The 22,209-nt window shown below is 37.8% G+C and overlaps 1 protein-coding gene and 1 pseudogene across 1 annotated transcript in view; one reads left to right on the forward strand and one right to left on the reverse strand.

The window, feature by feature from the left end:
• OPA1 (optic atrophy 1 (autosomal dominant)) overlaps positions 1 to 22,209 on the forward strand; it is a 99,966-nt gene that overhangs the window by 65,198 nt on the left and 12,559 nt on the right. Inside the window, exons 27-29 of the mRNA XM_006902086.1 lie at positions 1,012 to 1,128; positions 2,723 to 2,816; positions 3,313 to 3,423. Of these exons, the coding sequence (XP_006902148.1) occupies positions 1,012 to 1,128; positions 2,723 to 2,816; positions 3,313 to 3,423 (322 nt within the window). The remainder of the gene's footprint in view (positions 1 to 1,011; positions 1,129 to 2,722; positions 2,817 to 3,312; positions 3,424 to 22,209) is intronic.
• Positions 13,178 to 13,648, reverse strand: LOC102876857 (annotated as a pseudogene).

Consider the following 22,209-nt stretch of genomic DNA (forward strand, 5'->3'; position numbering starts at 1 on the left):
CGCTCATGGGCAGCTCCACTCTGTGCTGTAGGGTCACTATAGAAGTTGAAGTTGACAGTGACAGTGAATTTTTGGGTTCCTATGAAAAATATAACATAAGCAGTTGCTAGGATATTTTTCTTTTAGGTCTTTATTGATATCTTTGTATGTTAATGATATGTTTTGACTTTACTGTAAGCAAGAAGATTTTTTTTTAAAAGAGTGACACTTTGTTCATACCAAGTTATAGGAAAGAACACAGGCGGGAGAAGATAGATATTCTGTGTAATTCCCTTTCATTTGCTAGTAACTATTATTTTTAGTAGTTTGTAGAGAAAGTATATACTTTTGTAATTTATTTTTTTTCTCATCTAAAATGGCATTAATGATACTCTAGCAGGAGTTGCATCCACTTCCTAAACCACATGCATCTGGAAACTCTATGACCTTGGAAAAATGACGATAGCGATGGAAAGGCATTAAGTCTTTTGTTCATAGAGTCACTATGAGTCAACCTCGACTCGATGGCAATCAACATCAACAACATATACCATTTTATGCCCAAAGTAGACAGTGGATATGAAAATAATTATTGAACCGATTTTATAGTACTACATTAACATGTTAGCAGTAGAATTTCAAATCAGAATGCAAATATTGTTGAGTTGATAGACATAGTCCAGCTTTGTGACCCTGTGTCATCAGACAGGGATTTGGACTTGCCTTTCCCTCTGAGCAGTGAAAGAGGGTCTCCAGCTTAGCCTCATCTACCAGATGATTAAGTCTAGTAACAATTCTTGTTGAAAACACTGCATACTTTGAAGTATATAAGTCTTAAGGGACCAGAAGAGTAATACATCTAATCTTTGTCCTGGGGAAAAAAAGTAAGGGGATAAAAACAATTGGTAGAATAAGTATGTTGCCATTGCTTCTAACATTTTTTATTGAGAACTCTGCTTGTTCAGAAAGTGTTTGATCAACATGACGAACTTCCAGCACCTCTTTGATTTTTGTTTTCTTTTCTCATGTTAGATTAAGGATACTTGGCACCAGGTTTACAGACGGCATTTCTTAAAAACAGCTCTAAATCACTGTAACCTTTGTCGAAGAGGCTTTTACTACTACCAGAGGCATTTTGTAGATTCTGAGGTAAGGTATTCAAGAGCGTGCAGAAATGTGTGCTAGCACTAATTGCTTAAAGATGGTTAAAGTTAGCTTTAGCCGTACTTTTAACTCCTATATTTGTCTAGTAAGAATTTTGCATGGTTTACAAAGAATAGCATTAATTCTTCTCTCCAAAGATATTTACTGTTATGCTAAATTTAACTGTATTTTGTCTGCATGTCATTCCCAGTGTCTAGGACAGTGTTTGCTGTAAACCTAATCACTTTTTAATATTGCTTTTATATTTTACATGTTCTTAAAGAATTAGCTTTTTTACATTAGCAAGTAATGTATTCCCATAGTACAAAATAAATGCAGTAAAGTAGAAATAGAATTTTTTTAAAAGTGATAAACAAAATAGTCACTTATACTTGCCTATTCAAGTAATTTTGCTTCTAGGAAAATAAGTAATTGTTTTACTCAATGTGGTTCTGTAGGACACTGACGGAAAGGTGAGCACTGTGGACATCCTAGAACTGACTCAGGGGCTCTCTGCCCTCTTAATCATCCCCTCCCGGGGCACGTCCTCACAGCCAAGCTGGCCTTCACTGCAGCTAACTTAGCAGAGAAGGTGGTGATAGCCAAGCAGGACCTTGGGGAGCCCCACACCCCTCCAGACATAGGTATTCAAATACATCCTATTTCACAGTCAAAATCAACTAGGCAGCTGCTGGGTTGTTCGAGTGTTGTGAAGACTGAGCGGTGTATTTCTGGACTTTTAGTCTATATTTTCATGTTGGCAGTATAGCATAGCCATCCATGTGCATGGTGACAATCAGATTTTTTAAGAAATCCTGCTATTTTTCTATATTATATTGTAAATCTTGTTTAGAGCACTTCTTTAAAATAACTGTAATGTTTTTGAAATGCACACTTCAAGCAAAAATGCTTTTAAAGTATCCTTTTGAAAGTGTTCTGTTGAGATTCAAAAAAAGAAAAAAGCTTTTTCTTTTGAACTTTCAGTCACTTAAAAGGAAATTTATACTTAAATGCACATATGTAAAGGTGCTGATTTTTTTTGGTATGATTTTAATGTTGTAAAAATCTTTTCGGATCTTTCCCTACAGCTGAGCTTTAAAAAGATTTTCACATACAACTGAATTTCAGAAAATGGCTTGAGGATACACACAAGGAAAATAATGTTAGTCTGAAGACATATTTAAGATATACATGGTTGTTAACAGAAATAGAATACAAATTGAAGCTGCCTGCTCTAATTGTGTACTTGGATATGTTGGTGATGTTGTTGTTGTTGTTGTTGTTATTGTTATGTGCCATCGAGTCACTTGATTTTGGTGATAGTTACTGTTAAATGCAATGGAGTTGGTTTCAACTACTTCTCAAGTTTGTTTGGTCATTTGGGAATCAAAATGGGTGAGGCAGATAGAATCCAAAGCATGCAAGATAGCCTAGATCTGTTGAGAGAAAATCCGATAGCTTATAATGATTGTAAGAATATATAAATACGTATTTGGATAGATAAATACGTTCTATTGAAGAGTAGGATACAGTTTCTGACTTCTGGGAGTTGTATAATTGTGTTGCTTTAATTTCTTTTATTTGCATCTGGTAACTGCAGTTGGAGTGCAATGACGTGGTCCTGTTTTGGCGAATACAGCGCATGCTCGCTATCACAGCAAATACATTAAGGCAGCAGCTTACAAACACTGAAGGTAAGTCTCACAGAAGAAGCCAGTTTTGAATTTTTCTATCAGTAATAATGTCAAAGAATGTCATTAAAAATAGGTTTACTAGCATGCTTAAAAATGGTAATTGGCTCTTTTGTTATTAATGAGCACAGATCACAGCTGAGAAAGATAAACCATACTTTCATTCTTCGATAGTAATTTAGCTCCTAGAAGGGGAAAAAAAACCCAAAACAAAGCCAGATGCACCTGTATTGACATTGCCAACAGAGCTCTGGTTGTCTAGTGGTAAGGAGCTGTACCGGCAACCCAAAGGTATGCGGTTTGAATCCACCAGCTGCTCCGCAGGAGAAAGCTAGGCAATCTCCTTGTATGTGCTTCACTGCCTCTGAAAAGCCTCTGGAGGCTCAGCCATGGGATGGTAGAGACCAACAATCTCTGTAAATATCTATTTTATCATTCCTGTGCATTCGTAAAAACACCCTGACTTTTTTTTTTAAAAAAAAAAAAAAACTTTTAACAGTCAGGAGACTGGAGAAGAATGTTAAAGAAGTATTGGAAGATTTTGCTGAAGATAGTGAAAAGAAGGTTAAATTGCTTACTGGTAAAAGAGTCCAGCTGGCTGAAGACCTCAGTAAGTGAATCATTCTGCCCTTTCTCTTACTGCCTGTCTTCTCTATTTTTGTTTATTTGTACATTCTCATACTTCTATAAAATTTATAGGTACAGTCAAATAATTTCTCCCCTAAATTATTTCAGAATCATTTATTGAGTTGAAGTTGCATCACTTGCAAGTACTGATATACATTCCATTTCTCTCTTAACAATATCTTAAGTTTCCTACATTCATGGTTCTGATAGTTCATGTCCCAATCCCTAGCATCTCCTTACAACTGTTCCTCCTCCTTTGTGTTTTGGTACTTGAGGGCACAGCCTCAGTAGCCCTATCTACTAGTCTATGTGTGTTCTCTTGTATATAGGGTTTTTGAAGGCCTGTTATTTCAGAAGTGGATTGGCAGTCCTTCTTCCTGGTCTGTCTTAATCTGAATGCTCAGATTTAGAACAGTATCTGACAGACAAACATTTTACAGAAAAGAGCAGATGAAAGGTGTTTCCCCAATTTTAGAAATAACCAGTAGTTTCAATGTTGTCCCCATCCTTGACATGTATGTCTTGACCCACCTGTTTCACAGCTCCACCAGCATTCTCTCCGTTCTACTCCCTCCTACTCCATTCAACTCCTATCTCCCAATATCGAGCCCTTGTCATGATAGTTTATATCTCAAGCTTTCTGGGCTTCCGTGATTCCAAACTCCTCCAGCTGCTGCCAGCTCTTAGGTTGTGGCCTGTGTCTCTTGAGTTTAGGAGTCTGTAAGTCCAAATACCACGTACTAATATTAGGGAAGGCTTCCTATCTCAGACGGTTCTGAGGAAAAGCCCTTTCCCTTTCCAGGTTTGACTTCTTGTGGCATAGAGCCTCTTCTCTTCCATTTGCAGCACATTATAGTCACAATAAAATAGTTTCCCAAGGGAGGGTGATGTGTCATGTAGATCTGGTATATAGTGTGGTTTTCTTGGGATGAGGGCCACAAGCCCGAGGCCTACAAAGAATTACATGCTCTACCTTGATCTGCGGGCTTTTGGGAGACAGGGGCATACCTGTTTTGTGAAAGGGAAGCTGAATCCCCACCGCCTGGGCCTTGCTTTGCTTCCTGTACCCCCTCTTTGCTGCCATGCAACATTCTGCCTCCTGCCCTCACTCCTCAAAGAACTGCAGGCTCTGCTTGATCCACAGGCTTCTGGGAGATGTGAGCATACCTGTTTTGTGGGGATGAAGCTGAGTCCCCGCCTCCTATGCCTTGCCTTGTCTCCTATACCTCCTCTTCCCTCCTGCTCCCCATTCAGGAGGCCAGGATTCTGAAGCTTCGTCTGACATACTTTGGGCATGTTGCCAGGAGGGACCAGTCCTTGGAGAGGGACGTCATGCTTGGGAGGGTGGAGGGACAGTGCAGGAGAAGAAGACCCTCAGTGACATGGATTGATTCAGTGACTGGAGTAATGGGGGTAGGTATGTCAGAGACAGTAAGATTGGCACAGGATAGAGCAGGGTTTAGGGCTGTTTCACATAGGGTCACTGTGAGTTACAGGCAACTCAATGACACTTAACAACAACCAAAAATTTGTTAATGTGTTTCTTACAAAATGAACTTTCTTCTAATAACAATAATATAGCCACAATAATCAAGATGTTACCTGAGATTTCATCTAATTATCAGACCCTGTTCACATTTTACTAGTTATCTCAGTATTGTCCTTCTATATAATACGATGTTCCAGATTCATCCTGTTTCTCTTAATGCAACATTCTTCTTCTGGTGTATGATTTTTAAAAATCATAATAAATTTATTCTCCTTACCTGTTGAGTCTCTTCAGCTAATAACATGAAAATTAGCTAGACCCTACAGGACAATATGGTAAGAGGATTTGAGGAAGATTCATCCATATTGCTTTATTCAGATAACAAAGCATTGCTAGCAAAAGACAAGAAATATTTTCTAAAGATCATATACTACAACCTTCAAAATGGATTACATTTCAGCATCAAGAATACAGAATTCCTTAGATGGAAAAATACTGAAATTGTCAATGATTTCATTTTACTTGGATTCACAATCAGCACTCAAAGTAGCAGCAATCAGAAGACATGTTACACTGGAGAAATTGCTGTCAAGAACCTCTTGAAAATGCTAAAGAGCAAGGATGTCCGTTTAAAGACTAAGGTGCACGTGAGCCAAGCTATTTTTCGTTACTTATTATGCATCTGAAAGTTAAACTGTGAATAAGGAAGACCACAGAGCAATTGACACCTTGTATTGTGGTATTGGTAAAGGGTATTGAATACCATGAACTGAATATATCATGAACCAGAGTTTTCCTTAGAGGCAAGGACAGTGAATCATTAGTAGTCTCACATACTTTGATCTTGTCAGAAGGGGCCAGTCCTTGGAAAAAGACATCATGTTGGAGAAAGTAGAGATTAGCAAAAGAAAAGAAAACCTTCAACAAGATGGATTGACATGATGACTGCAACAGTGGGTGATAAACAGCAGGAATTTTGAATGTGACACAGGATAGGGCAGAGTTCAATCTGTTCATAGGGTCACTATGTTCTTGTGATGGTGGTGACTACGACTGAGTTAGAAATGATACATAGCTCAACCTCCAGGGGTCTTTCAGAGGCAGTAAATTGCATGGGAGGAGAGTGCCTGTCTTTCTCTCCCAGAGCTGCTGATAAGAGTCGAACCATGTTCCTTTGTGCTGACAGCGCGTTTCCCTACCACTAAGCCACCAGAGCTCCATAAGGTCACTATTAGTTGTCTTCAATTCAGTGACTCCTAACAACAGCAATTAGAAATCAGGATCTGAAAACTAAATTGTTAAAATAACAATAACATTGTCATTGGCATATCACTGTTCCTAGACTGTGCAGTAAGCTAGAGAATAAATGATTTATGCCTTGTGTGTGTGCTTACATACATATTTGCATCTACATTCCTAAAATTATGTATGTATAGAAAACTATGAGTTGCCATTAATTAGTACTTCCAATTCTAATCTAATTCACAGTTAATGCCATCTGTTTTCTTTTTTCCATTTTCCTAAGTGCTTTTCTGAAAATGAGCAGTCTTGGATTTGTTACTGTGTGCTGGCTAGTTGGAACAAACTCATTGCTGACCTTCCAGCATGTTTTCAGAGACTGAAAAGGTATTCATATCTCACGGGTGGAGATGGCCCATCTTTCTCCCATGAGGCAGCTGGTGGATTTGAACCCTCTACCTGCCTTGCATTTAGTATCCTTGATATGTTTATTTTTGTTAGTTTCCCTGTGTATCGCCATATTTTTGTCACTGTTTCTTCCCTTGTCTGACTGTCCTTTTCACATTCAGCCAAAGCTCTGGCATTCTTGGCCCTTTGTGGGGTACTTGGCTTGGCTTTGTTATACTTTTCCTCACATATGTAAGATCCAGGTTGCCCTTTTTCTCAGAGCCGTTTTTACTGAACTATACTCTGATAGAGTATTGAATGTACCCTGGACTGCCAAGAAAACAAACAGATTCATCCTGGAGAGTTTTAGACCAGGCTGCTCCTTGGAGGCAAGGATTCTGAGGCTTCATCTGACATACTTTGGACATGTTGTAAGGAGGGAGAAGTCCTTGGAGAGGGACGGCACAGAAGGGGAAGACCCTCTATGAGGTGGATTGATTCAGTGGCTGGGGTAATTGGGATGGGAGTGTCAGAGGCAGTGAGATTGGCCCAGAATAGAGCAGGGTTTAGGGCTCTTGTACATAGGGTTGCTATGAGTCGCAGGCGACTTGATAGCACATAACAACAACAATACTTTGATAACCAGGCATTCCTGCGGGCACACAAACATCTTGTCACCCTTTTATTGACCATTTCCCCCTCTTCACATGCACCACCACCACCACCACTACCCCCTACCCCCACCCCCACCCCCAGGCACATACTCCTATGCTTTCTTCCTCACCTGAATTCAGGCCACACTAAGGCAGAGACTGTCTTTTCACCCTGCTTGTTCATGGACAACCCATATCACGCTGCTGTCCTACATTGACTCTCTTCCCACTCTTGGGTCCCAGCTTCCAACCCTTAAGATTTAGCCGTGATTAGGCGTTGGCACATGTTCTAAGCCATTGGTTTTCCCCTCTCCTCCTTTCTCCAGCTTGGCTAAACTAATTAATTGTTTGAGGGGATGAGAGGATTTAGTTCTTTTTATAAGATCCTGCTAGGTTCCTAACTTAAGGGGCTGTTTTGATTTGCGTATTAAAATTTACTTCACTCTTTCAGAAGCCAAGAATATTAAAAAGGTTAATATTAAATAAAAATACAAGTGACTAGTCCTTAAGTTTGAGTCTACCTTGTTAAAAATTTTCCTTTTCTCCACTATTTGAATTTTTTCCCCTCCTAATTGATATTTGGTTCTTCTAAGCTGATTTTATGTCACGTATCATAAGATAAGCAAGACTGCATTAGATTTATAAAACAAAAATTTCACTTCTAAAAAAAAAATTCACTTCTGCATGATATGAGTTTTCTCATATTTAAAATAAAGTAGATGCTGCCTGAAAGTTGTTTTTCATATTTGAAGGCAATTTCTAAGCTGAGTTTATATCATTTCAGTTTAGTGATAGGCTTACTGTCATTGAGTCAGAATCAACACATAGCTGACCCTTCACTGGGTTTTTTGTAAATCACATGGGAGGAGACTGCTCATCTTTCTCCCACAGAGCTGCTGGTGAATTCAAACCACCAGAGCGGTACCACTGTTGGGTCAGCAGTGCAGCTGTCTACAGACCATGCTGATACAGTTTAGTAGATTATGGAAAATAAACCAGGCAGTGGGTTCTGTTCTATACATTGTGCCCAAGCAAGGTACTCCTCTCCATTTTTGTTCTTTAAGATTCTTGTTGAAACATTTGAATATTTTTTTTTCTTGCTTATTAGGTTTTTCATGCTATTTTGGTAGTATTCTTAGTTTGCGCTAACTTACCAGACCTGTGTCACTGTTACCTCCCCTTTGTTGTCATAAACTGGTGTTATCTCCCAGAACCTGCACCTCCTTGTCTGTAAAAAGACTTCTGTAGTAGTTACTTCACAAGATTGTTAGTATGGCTAACCTAATAAAACAGGTCTGCAAGTTTCTAGTTTGGGGTTGTTGGCTTTTATTTGTTTGTTTTGCTAAATTAGTGTCATGAGAGGAGTTACTTCTTTATCACTTTGCCTAGGAATATACCATAGTTTTACAAAAATAATATACAAAATAAAATTTGCCAACCATGCAAACCCACTCTTATTTTTTTCATAAGCACATTATGCAGTGTTGTGTATGTGAATGTGTTTATGAAAATCACTGCAATTCTTTTGTATTTTTCAAGACAGCAGCCAGTTTGTGAGACTTCCGTGAGTTTTACTAACATCCACCTTTTTAAAATTATTATTTTATAATGATTTGCATACAAGCATGTACATTACGTTTCATTTATGTACATTGTGTTTCATGCATTCCTCCATTCACACTGTTTCACATTATCATTCCCACACATTGTATTTTATAAAATGAATCACTGTTCATCATCCCCATCATTACCCCACTTTCAGTCCCCACTGTATCTTTCCTAATTCTTCATCCCTTACTGTGCCCATCCACCAAACTGGAACTTTGAGATTTTCCTCTCCCTGCCCTCCATACCCTCTCTCCACCCTCCTCCTTTGGATGTTGCTACACATCTTTCTAGTAATTCTGTTTTTACAGTAATGCTCTTAAATTGTATTTGTCTTTCTAAGACTGAGTTAGTTCACCCAGTATAGTGCTCTCCAGCATCTCCCATATTGTATAATTTTTTTCAAAATCATTTTCTCCTGAGTGTTGCATAGTACTCCATTTTGTGAATGTAACAGTTTCCCAATCCATTTGTTTGTTGATGGACATTTTGGCTGTTTGAGCATAAGTGATTAAAACACACTGTCTTTTCTCATGTTTTATAGTGAAGCCTATGTAATCTCCCTCCACTCACAATTAGATTATTTAAAGGAAATATGTAACTGTTTCAGATAGGTGCACTAGCAAGTCAAATCTTAGTTTCTTGTAGTTTTCCGAGAAGATTTTCACAGTTACCTTAGAATGATTTACCACGTATAAAATTAAGATAGTGTTAATGAACCAGATAATAACCTTGGAAGCAAGAGTTTTACCCATGACTCAGCTCATCAGTCACTCTAAAGGAGGTGAGAGGTGAGCCATGACCGTCCATTAGGTGACAGAGGGCATCTTGAGAAGACCACGTCCTCCTGGCTGTTTCCTTGACCTGGCACTTGGGAATATGGCCATACCCACTTGCAGATTAACAGTTACTATTGTATTTATGTCTGTCAGTTTTATTCCATTAGAATGTTAATATGTTGCTTATGGACATTTAAGAAAGGGAGGGAGGCAACCAAGCAGAGAGTTTCCTCACAATCCTAAAATAGTATAGGATAAACAACTGTAGAGAGGAGTGAAGATTTTTGGTGAGTCTTCAGTTTACCCAAATTTAAGTCAGATCAACACGTTACTTTGGAAATGCTTCAACTATTTATTTTTAAAATAAGTACTTGAGGTAGTCATGGAACGTTCTCTCTCAATCTGGAAAAGATATATACCACGCTTATTATTGAAATGAGGCCGTGAAGAAGCCAACGCTAGACAACAAAGAAGTCTCAGGACGCTCTTATGGAGACAAGTTGGGTGAAGGAATCAGGGCTCCTTGGAGCGCAGAGGGAATGATGAGCTCGACAAATGGTATCAGAAAGGAAATATGTGCAGGATCATGGGTCTTGTCTACAGAATGCAGAGCCAGTGTGCCAGAGAGCTAGCATGTCACAGAGCCAGCGTGAAGAGAGTCAAACCTGGCCAAACCTGGGACACTTTGAGCATCAAAATGCATAATGTCAACAGCAAAACATAACCTTTTGAATAAGATAGAAATACGGGAGTTTATAATTACATAGAATATAAAATCCCTGCAGAGAAATGAGATGTTGTATAGTTTCACAAAATTTCTACATATGAAATACTTAGAAATTAGAAAACATAGAAGTTATTTTACACTGAGGAAGGCCTGGCAGTCACCAAATTAATGTAGATAAATGGTCAGCTCGAAATCATGTACCTTCTAACTCAACACAATGAGAATAACCCATTATTTCTAGGGTATTCTTACCAAAAAAAAGACATAACTTGAACCAGTCATATAGAGCTATAGGTAAAACCTAAGCTTAAAAATTAAAAGTTGTGTAACTTACCAGAAATATCAAGGCTGTGGAAGACAAGGGAAAACGAGGAAACCTTTCCAGACAGAATTGCTGGCAGCAGATGAAGTATGTAAATCTGAACTGGATCTTACTTCTCTAAAGAGCACTAAGTGGACAGTTAATGACGCTCGAATGGACTCTGAGGGTTACATGATAGTAAATATTCATGTTCATTTAAAAAAATTATTATGGTACTGAGATTATTTAGGGAGATAGCCTTATTTGTTGCTACTACACAATATAGTATTTGAGTATGCTGGACCATAATGACAGTAAATAGTTAAGGAAAAGCAGGTCCATTCTAATGGTCTTCCAACTCTTCTCTAAGTTAAGGGTTATTTTTATATAAAAGATTTCTTAAAAGTTTCAATTTTGTTTTGATACCTGAGTGACAATCAGGGTCTGGTGAAAATAGGAAAATGCTACTATCCCAAATCTGAGGAGATTCTAACTCATGGTGACTCCATCTGTGTCGGAGTAGAACTGTGTTCCAAGGGAGTGGTCAGTGGCTGAGTTTCTGAAAGTCCACCTCAAGACTTTTCTCTAAAGACACTTCTAGGTGGTTTCGAACCTCTAACCTCTTGATTTGCAACCAAGCACCACCCAGGGACTTCTAGCACCAACTAGTGTGGGGGGGGAAATCTCTAAAAGAAGCCAAAAGACTAAGTCATGTGGACAGTTTCCCAAGATCATTGTCCCGCCTCGATTCTGAAGCTGCAGTGTACATTCTTGCTTAGAGCCGTCCCGGGCTACACAACCCCTTTTATCCCTCATGAAAATCCTTTGATTTTGTTTACTTTTGAAAGTCTTTGTGGTATTCTTTTTTTTTTTTTCAATTGCTGTTTAATACAGTGCTAACTAAAAGCTATTTGAATTTCTAGCATAATTCTGCTTCTAGAAAAGAATGATTTCAAAATGTCCTTGAAGAGGCAGAAGATTGATCTGTTCTGGTTCAATTCAAAAGTTGTTCATTTGGTGTTTTGTCAGTACACACAAAAGCATACTTGGAAGGATGGAGGGACAGTGCAAAAGAGGAAGACCCTGTATGAGATAGATTGATACAGTAACTGGGGCAATGGGGGTTGATGTGTCAGAATTAGTGAGACTGGCTCAGGACAAGTCAGGCTTCAGACCTGCTGTGCATAGGATTGCTATGGGCAACAGACAGCTCAATGGCATATAACAACAACAGTGTTATACACTGGCTCTTCCAGCCTGGTGTTAATTGTGTTTGGGACAAACATTCTTCTACATGATACAGCACCGGTCTGTCAGTTAGCTGTACTGAGGTAACTTGGGGTCACTGTGATGTTGACAACTGTGCCACTGATATGTCATATGCCATAATGATTACACATGGTGGACAGCATTTGGTTGAGCTCTCAGATTAAGACAGACTTGGAAACAGGAGTAGCGTCCAATCCCTAAACAACATGCCTCTGGAAACTCTATGATCTTAGAGAAACGACAGTAGTTATAGAGCAAGGTGCAGGCCCTTTGTTCATAGGGTCACTATGAGTAGTGCTCAACTCGACGTCACTTAACAGCAACATGGACAAAATTTTTTTAGTTTGTTTCCTACTCCATCTCACTTCTAAAACAGTGTCCAGGCACTAGTAATTATTGCTAGCACTGCTCTAAGTAGAGTTTCATCCTTACAACATACAATTATTCTGTTTGTTTGTTTCATGAGCATTGTATCAGCTGTTAACTAGGTAATTACTACCCTTTTTTTGATTTTTGTATAAATTGACATTTAGAACTTAAAAGGGTTTTTGTTATATTTTTTTATTTATATGCATCATCTGAATCATTAACCCAAGAATTAAAGTTCATGACTAGTTATTCAGGTGATTCTTCCTTATTTTATAGTAAATTCCTTGATATTTTCTTTGTGTCGGGACTTTGAAAATATTTATAAGCATGAATTGATGTTTGCCCACTTTGTTTTAGATACTGAACTAGGTGCTTTACGTGTATTCTCAATTCTCTTCATACCTTTTGAGATATTTCTCATTGTACAAATGGAGATATGGAGATTTTTAAATCACAGCCCAAGCCTTTTAACTACTATCTCAAACTAAATTGAGAGAAATCTTAATCCTTTTGAAACTATATTAGAATTCTATAAAGTGGTTCTGATATTGGGATGTGTGCAGACTTAATGCCCTTGTTAGGGTGGGTCAGAAAGTGATGATATGTTGTGTACTCTCGAGTGGGAACTCACAGCTGACCCTCCAGTGGGTTTTCAGAGGCTGTCAATTGCACCAGAAGATATTGGTTTTTCCTTCTCCTATGGTGCAGCTGGTAGATTGTAACCACTTGCCTTTAAGTTGGCAGTGTTACTGCTTACCACTGCGGCACCAGAGCTCCTTGATGATATATTAGTGATAATTATTATCATCATTCATGTCTTTCTAGAAAATAGTAAGAATTGGGATTGAAAAGGAGGACATTCTTTTTTTTTGTTTTTGTGAGAAAAATGTATATTTAGAATTAGCTTGCTGGACTCAGTTTAGATGATCCCAATTTTGTTGGCAACATCCAAAGCATCATAATCAGGAGCAAGTCGAACATAGGCCTTCTTCTCTCCATCAGGCCTAATCAAAGTGTTGACCTTAGCCACATCAGTGCCATAGAGCTTCTTTACAGCTTGTTTAATTTGGTGCATGTTGGCCTTGACATCCACAATGAACACAGTGTGTTGTTATCTTCCATCTTCTTCATGGCTGACTCAGTGGTCAGGAGAAATTTGATGATGGCATAGTGGTCAAGCTTGTTTCTCCTGGGGGCTCTCTTGTGGGGATATTTGGGCTGCCATCGGAGTCTCAGCGTCTTAGGCCGCTGGAAGGTGGGTGACGTGCGGATCTTTTTTTTTAGCTGTGGATGCCCTTCATGATGCCTTCTTGGCCTTTAATGCCTTTGCTTTGGCTTCAGTTTTGGGAGGGGCAGGGGCTTCCCTCTTTGTTTTCAGTGCCATCTTCATAGAAAGGAAGGAAGACATTCTTAAGCGCTCAAGTCCTTTACATGGAATACCACTGCATGCAAGCTTCCTTTACGGGAGACTTTGATACTCTTTCATGTCAAGAGCAGTGTTGTTTGAAGAGACTGATTTGAGCGAGTTTTCCTTTCCAATTATCCTTAGCGCTTTTCTCCTGCAGGTTAGTTGCACTGCCCACTCCCTACACAGGGTGGCACCAGCTGGCCTTTTTAGCAGATCTCCAGGGATTAGAAAGCTGCACTGGGAGCAGGCAGCAGTGCGCTCAGCGGCTTTCCTCTGTTGACTGTTCTTTATTGTTTGATGCCTGAGCATCTCCCAGACAGCAAGCAATTGTTTCTGGAAACTTAGTTTGTTTCTCTTGGGAGTATACAATGCCGTTGGAGCTTGTCTTTGTGTTTCTGCACTTTCCCAGTCTCTTGTTATTCTCTGTCCTGTGCTGTCTCTTGATTAATTAGAAAGGAGCAAGGAGCATGAGATCCAGTGTAAATGCTAAAATTTAAAAATACTGGCTACAGACTATTTTTCTCTAACTGGCTATGTCATCAGTAGGAGGAGTCTTTCCTTTTTTTAAATTATGGAAGCTATGTTTATGTTTGATGAGAGAAAATAAAGATAGCACATTTTTGAAAACAGGACAAGAAAAGGAGAACAGCAGCAGTCTGGTCAAATATTTTATTAAAATCTTCTTTTGGAAGAAAAATACACCAATACTGCTTAAATCTGAAGAGATTGCTGCATGACTCTAAAACATAATTCTGATATATAGGCTACTTTCAGGAACTCTTAATGCCTCATCAAAACTTGAATAGCAGAACCATCAGGGTGTTTCTTCTGTCTACCAATTAAAAGATCAGAATACAATTTTTCTCATCTCTCCTATCTTCTAGCACAACTCCAAGCAATCTTTTCCCTTTCTGTTTTCTTCTTATATCTGTTACTACCTTCTGGATCAGTATACCTGGAACCTAAACACTGCTTTTCTCCAATTTGTTCATTTACCTTCCTTTGGGGATTGAAACCTTGCCGAGAGACTCCTCGTGTTGTTTAACTGAGCAGAGCCAATGCTGTCCAGTATTTTTTTTTAAGTCAAACAAAACACAAAAGCCAAGCCCATTGTCATGGAGTGGGGTTTTTACTCCTATCTACCCTGTAGGATGGGGTAGAATCAACTCGCCCCTTACAGTTTGCTGACTGCTACACCTTTCTCTCACTGCACAGCTGCTGGATTCAAATGACTGTTTCCATTAGCTCAGCACTTAACTCCACCAGGGTAACTGTAATTCAGCCCAGATAACAAAGAGGAAAACATATTTGCATGCATTTTATGATGGATCTACTTGGTCATGATGATTTTGTTGTTTCATAAACTCTCCATACTTTTGTGTTGTATCTTGGCAAGGAGAGGTGGCCAGGGAGAATGTAACTCATCTCATCTTGGGGAACCGCCCTTCTTCTCTCACTGCTCTGCCACAAAGCCCTCTCTCGGCGTACTCTGGCTTCATTCACACCTGTACTTACCCATTCACTTCCTGCATCTTTCAGTCTGGCTTTCAATCCTGTCAAAACTGCTTACCTATTGGTTATCTTCTAAATCTCGGTCTGCCCAATTAAAAAAGAAAATTCATGTCTTTTCATTTATTTGTAATTTTCAATTTATTGGAATACACTCCAGAACTCTGAGGCCTAGTAGGTAAGGAAGGAATTGTGCTTCTGATCCAAAGGTGAGCGGTTCAAACCTACCAGGTGCCACAGGGAAGACAGATGATAGACAGTCTCCTCCTGTGCAGTTTACAGTTTCTGAAAACCCTCTGGAGGGCTAGCTCTGAGTGAGCCCTCTGTGTTAGAAATTGGGTTATCTGTATATAGAAGTCCACAAGATGAGAACAAAGTAATGTGCTTCATTTTCAGTTTCTTGGAACACATTCAGCCTCCTTGCCGTTCTCATACTTCCAGAATGGTCTTTACTACAAATGCTTACTAGGAAAAATTGGTGATTTTCTATTTCACTACAGAATAAATATACTTGACCCTTTTATATTGTCGGTATTTAATCTAAGGCATCTTTTCCAGATGAAAGGGATTGAATTTTCATAAGTGGAATTTGTACATTAAAGCCACTAAGGAAGACAGTGCAAGATCCATTTCACCTGCAACCTGTAGATGAAGTAGCTTCTTCTCTGTTTTAGCAAGGAGGGCTGGTGAGAGGAGAGGGGGGTGACTTGGCAGAGGAATAAGGAAATGGGGTACAGGGGCGTGGAACTTATGCTAGAGAGCTCATTCTATGCACAGGCGTCCACATGATGCAGCCCAGGTAGTGTGCTGTTCAGGTTATTGATGAGAAAACCCAGGTTGAAATGGGCCTTTAGAAGGAGCACATTTTTTTCTTTGCTTAAGTCTATCATCTAAAGTCCACACTAAAGGCTAAAGGTGTAGGGTCATTTCCTTCTCACCAATATTATATGGGCTACTGATAACTCGGTGTTTTACTAGCAAGTAGCTGTTACTAGTGAGTATAAATTCTTTTTTTATTTAGATTCAGGTTTTAACTAATCAAAAGTAAGACTAAAAACAAAAAAGACCCCTTCAGTAATATTAAATTTGTTACATACTCTTGTAAAATAGATTTTAATCCAACTGTTACAAAAATAGTGGTGCATTGGTGAAGCACTCCACTGCTAACAGTATAGTCAGTCGGCAGGTCACAGCTGCTCTGAGAGAACCTGTGTCATTCTGATACCTATATAAAGCGGAGCACAATATTGAAAATGAAAGTTTAGACTCTTTCTTCATTGTGACAATTTAGGGTGAAATTAAATCTTTAAATTTTAGATTGTGCTTTGTTTTGAATCTGTTTTTGGGCTTTCTCTTCATTTCTCTGGTGATAGAAAACAGAAGCCACCAATTCAAAATTGAGTCTAAGCATAACTCAATTTAGTAGTTTACAAAAGAGTATTTAGAAAGAAATTTGGGGAAAAGGAAGGAAGCCTTATAGCATTGACAGTTGTACATTTGAAGTGGTGACAGTGGCCACTTCTCTGAAACAATTTTCAGAGGGTTGGAGAGGTGGATTGAAAGGCAGCAAAAAGAATTTTAATTTTTCACATTTTTAAATTCTTTTATTCCATATGATCATATTTAAAATTAACCTTATTAATCTTGTAATCTTATTCATCCTCCTTGTGGAAATTAGTAAAGTGATGCCTGAAAGGATCAATCTTAGAAGTCATTATTCTCCCCTCCCCCCAACGAACCTCCCAGGAGACTTGTATTGAGAATACGTGGAGATTTTTCATTGTGGTAACATCTTCTCAGTGGTTAAGGTTCACTTAGAGCTCTTATTTCTTCTAGCTACTCGTCATAAATCTGTAAACTGTAAATGAAATTGAAAACTTTATTCAACTGGAGTTTTCAAGTTTGGGCAACTTTTCTTGAGTGATAGGTTTTCTGTACTGCTTACTATGTGCAGAAATATTCCATTTTCATTTCTCTCATAGCACATTTTAAATATTTTGAGTTATCAAAAGAAGTTTATTATTTTTATTGACTTCAGCTAGATGGTGTTCTTTCCAGATCAAGGAACTATTTTTTAGTCTCTCCTCTTACCGGTTTACTTTCTACTCTGTGTGTCATGTGTATACACCTGGTAACTACCTATCTTCATAAAGTGCACTACTAGAATTTTAGGTGTTTGGTTTTTATTATCACACAGCTAGTACCTGCACACTATAGAAACTAGAGGACAGAGGAGCAAAATTTTTAAATTGTTCCCACCCAGAGGTTACCACTGTAACACTTCTATGGACTGCCAAGAAAATAAACAGATTCATCCTGGAGAGGGTTAAACCAGGCTACTCCTTGGAGGCAAGGATTCTGGGGCTTCGTCTGACATACTTTGGACATGTTGTAAGAAGGGACAGGTCCTTGGAGAGGGACATCATGCTTGAGAGGGTGGAGGGACAGCGCAGGAGGGGAAGACATTGATTCAGGGGTAATCGGGATGCGTGTGTCAGAGACAGTGCGATTGGCACAGGATAGAGCAGGGTTTAGGGCTGTTGTACATAGGGTCGCTATGAGTTGCAAGGGACTCGACAGCACGTAACAACAACAACTATCAACAACTATAACAAAATGTTACATATAACTCAGAATTTACTTGTAAGTATACTGTCAGTGACCTTTTTTGAGTGTATTGCATGACACTGGACATTGATCTGTAACTTTGTCTCTTCACACACCTTTTAGAATTTGTCACTACGCTGACATCCTCTTGTATTCCCAAATCTTCAGTTCAGTGTCATTGCTCCCAATTCTTGACAGTTTCCTAGCTATGTCACTGGGATACAGAGCTTCCTTTGCTTTTTAGAACGTTATGGTGAAAAATGTTCAAAAGAAGAAGCAGTAGTAAGCAGGTATCCCAGAGGATGTATTGTAACATCACCTTTACTGAGGATTACCTTCCTTGGAAAATTATCCCCACTTGTATTAAGAGCCTGCACTTGTATGGTGCATGTCTTCATTGTTATTCTTTTCCTTATTTCTTCAAAGATACTCAAGACTTTCTCCTGTCTTGTTCCTGCTGGATTCATCTCACCACACCATCTAGCCACATTTGATCCTGATTCCCTTTTACACAGATGTCTTTGAATGTTTACATACTGCCCATTCACTTCATAACTTTATGCATTCTTTTATTCTCACTTATACTGAAATTGCTTAGACAATCAAGAAGTAGTAAAGAGCTCGGCAAGTATTCAGAAGTAGAGTGTTCTGAGGTGCATGCTTTGGTATTTTAGAATCTAAATCCTCCTTGGAACTCTCAGATCTGTCTCTCACATTTCTGTGGTGCTTTACAGTTTATAAAATTTGTTCATATGTGTCCATATTTGCTTCATAATAAAAAATTGTTAAGGTAAGAAAATGGATGTTCATTGAGATAAATGACTTAGCCAATCACACAAATATTATTGACATTTTTCCAAGGAAAGTAGAAGTATATATTGCTATAATATCTTTTTAAAAGTCATGTTGAGATTTTGTTTATTTTTGCTCTTTAAGCTTATAGATAAGATAAATTCATATGATGTGACTTTTTAAACTATTTGTAAAAATATTTCCAAACTAGTAAAAACTAATAAAACTAGTAATTAAGAATCTAGAATCTTGAACTTGTCTCCTAAAGGCATATTTAGTGATTTCAAAGCCAAAAAAGGAAAATTCTGACTTATAAATCTGTTTTCTCGTTGCTGTTGAAATTTTGTGATTTTCTTTTCTTAAGGAAAAGCATTTGACTTCAATGTAAAGATTATGTTCTAGTTTAATAAATAAATGTAGTTCATTCCCAAGGTTTTTTTTTTCCCCTGAGCTGTTTTCTGACTTGATAGAACCAACATAACTAATGATATCTTCTTATATAATCATTGTAAGAAACAAAAGAGAAATCATGAAGTCAGCCTGGCAAAGCCCAGATGTCTTATCAGTTTTCTCTCTGGTAAGTTTAATAATACTTTATCCTAAGGCAACAATTTTAAAGAGCTGAAATGTATATTTCATTTTTGGTTTTATCCTCCCTTACATGATAACTTCGCTAAAACCTGCAGCTTTTAATTTCATTTTCAAAGTATCTTTTTAGTTTAGTTAATAAATCAGAGATATGTTCTCCTATCTTATATCATTTTCTTTTACTTTTAAAACTTACGTTAATGAGCTGCTTAAGAGTCATTCTCATGATTCATTCGACTGTCACGCCTTCTTTTTAAAGCATCAGCACTGAAGGTCTTTTGACCAAACCAATATTTATAACAGTTTGACAGCAGGATGAGGAACAACGTTTGTCTTTGTAACAGCTTGAAGAAAGACCCTTTCCAGGACCCAGTCATGCAGTTACAATCTTGACCTCTTTCTTATGCTGGGAACATACATACAGCAGCACCTCCCATGTGTTTTCTTGTCCCATTGACTGTCCATTCACTTCCCATCTGTTTTGCAGTCTTAAAGGAACAGAAGGGGCCCTCTTATAAATCTGTCTTTGCGGGTGATAAACGATGCTCTCTCTCTCTTTAAGGGCTGCCTGAGTGCTTTCCTTACTTTTAAAATGTTTTAAGTTTCTCCTTAACATAATTCTTAAAATAATTGATAATTTTAAGAATGGGGAGGGCGCGAGTGGGTTTTTTTAAAACGTTTGTAATTGATTCAGGGTGGGATATTCCTCTGATTTTTCTTTTGTTTTAAAGCTTTTCTGTTCCTAATTAATTGCTTAAGTCACTTTTGACCTTACATGAGTCAAAATTTGGGAGTTTGGGTTTTTTGTTGTTTTTTTTTTTTTACTTCTGATCATGTTTCTTTAAAATAGTCATACTCAGTGTTTTCTGAGGAATGAATGTGTTAATTCTGAATAGTGTAGTTTTAAAATTGGAGAAAACGAAAGTGTCTCTTAAATGAGTTAGCGTAGAAAATAACAGGTTTTTCTACGAAAATTTCAATAATTATTAAGAAATCATTTCTAAAATTAGTTCAGAACTAATTAACTTTGACGATTTGAATCTAATGCTAGAATTTTTATTAAGTTATATATGAAAGGTGTTGCCCCAAAAGTGTTCTTAAATTACTGCTTTAAAAAGCATTACCAGTGTGAAAAGACCACATTGAGTAAATCAGCTAGTTAATGATGTATTTTATACAAAATAGTTTGTTGCTTTATTAATTCATTTTCTCATCTCAAAAAGAATTTGAGAGAGTTTACAAAGGTATATCCTCATTAAAAGATATAAAAAAAAAATACTTAAGTGAAAAACTTGAGTATAAGGAAGGAGAAAAATCCAGATAAGTAAAATAAAATAAAAGTATTAGTACCCTCTCAAAATACATGCTTAAGAGTTTTCTAATCTGTGCTAAAAATGAGCTGTAGATTTTGCCCCAAGCTTCCTAAGGCTGATGCAAAGTTGGTTACATGATTTACTCTGGCCATCAGACAACAAAGAGCTGTTGCTCAGGGGATGCAGAGGTATTTCTAGAGAAATACCTGAGAGAAATTTTTACATCAGTTCTCATAAAAGGGACACTAAGTTATATAATATAGTTAATCAAATGACTATAGTTTATAGAATCATAAATATGCTAGACTTCTTTATTACAATGTTTTTTAATGTAAGTATCAGTTATTAGAGAGTTCAAGGCACTTCATTTATTGACATTGACAAGTGCCAGGAACAGTGGTATTGTGTGTTGCTTGTTAGGAGCAGACCCATCAGCAAGTATTAACAGTTAGCAGAGCTGAAATCAGGGTTAGTTACCATCGACTTATTAAAATTGAAGAGGTTAGGTAGAATTTTCCGAGTATAATACCTACTCCATGGCCATTAGGAAACAGGCTTCAAAATATTAAGGATGCCTTTGAAGAGATTTTGTTGTTATTAGCCAAAAGTGGCCTGGTAGAAAAGAGTTCAGAAGCAAAAACTGAATGTATACTACCCTAAATAAGTTGCCATTGAGCTATGTATACAGTCAGCAAGTTACAGTGATTTGCCTCACAGACTTTATTGTGGCAAATTTCTTTCTTCAGTCTAATGTGAAAATGTTTTTAATGTTATTACGTGTAAGTGAGATCAGTCCAGAAGACTGAACTATCCACAGGCATGCACCGTATAGTAAGTGCTAGGCTAGGTTGTGATTTTCGTGACAGTTTTTTTTTATCTAAGCATTTAGTGCATACAAACAATCTCTGCTGTTCCTCACTTTGATTCCTGAAAATATTGTAAAATTGTTCTTTCCAACATGGATGATATAGCCCCATGAGAAAAATACTATAATTTCTGATTGCATCAAAATCCAAACAGAAGAACATCAGAGAGATTAACCAACACACAAAGAAATTATTAAATTTTAAAACTACAGCTATTACAACCATTCTGGAAGGCTGTTTGGCACTTCCTCAAAAAGCTGAAACTTCCTTATGACCCAGCTATTACACTACTTAGAATATACCCTGAGAAAATTAGAACTGAGCTACAAACAGAGATTTGTACACCAGTGTTGATAGCAGCATTATTCACCATCGCAAAAAAACACGGAAAGAGCCTGCATGTCCAACCACAAATGAATGGATTGAGAAATTACGGTACATTCACACAATGGAATACTATGCAGAATGCAGGAGCAATGATTGTGTAAATTATTACCTAACTTGGGAGGTTCTGGAGAGCATTATGCTGAGTGAACTCAGTCCCACAAGGATAAATATTGTATAAAACCGTTATTGAGAATGAGTATAAGGATCCAGGAGGGGTGGGAGAGGCTGGAAGCAGAGGGATGTGGATGTTCAGAGGGAGGGGAAGATTAATCATTGGGTTGTACAATTTGATGGGAGTAGGGTGAGGAAAATTGAAAGAATTTGTTCTTTAAAACAAAGTATTTGTATTTTGTAAATAAACTAGTAGAAAATTAAAAAATTCTTTAAAATAAAAAATATAAAACATTAGAAGAGGAAGAGGGAGAAAAATGTTTGTGTGTGAACGACAACAACTACAGTTATAAACATGAAAAGGTAAGAA

Source organism: Elephantulus edwardii, unplaced genomic scaffold (genome assembly GCF_000299155.1).
Source record: "Elephantulus edwardii isolate Elephantulus edwardi_28Jun2011 unplaced genomic scaffold, EleEdw1.0 scaffold00367, whole genome shotgun sequence".
NCBI classification, from domain to species: Eukaryota; Metazoa; Chordata; class Mammalia; order Macroscelidea; family Macroscelididae; genus Elephantulus; species Elephantulus edwardii.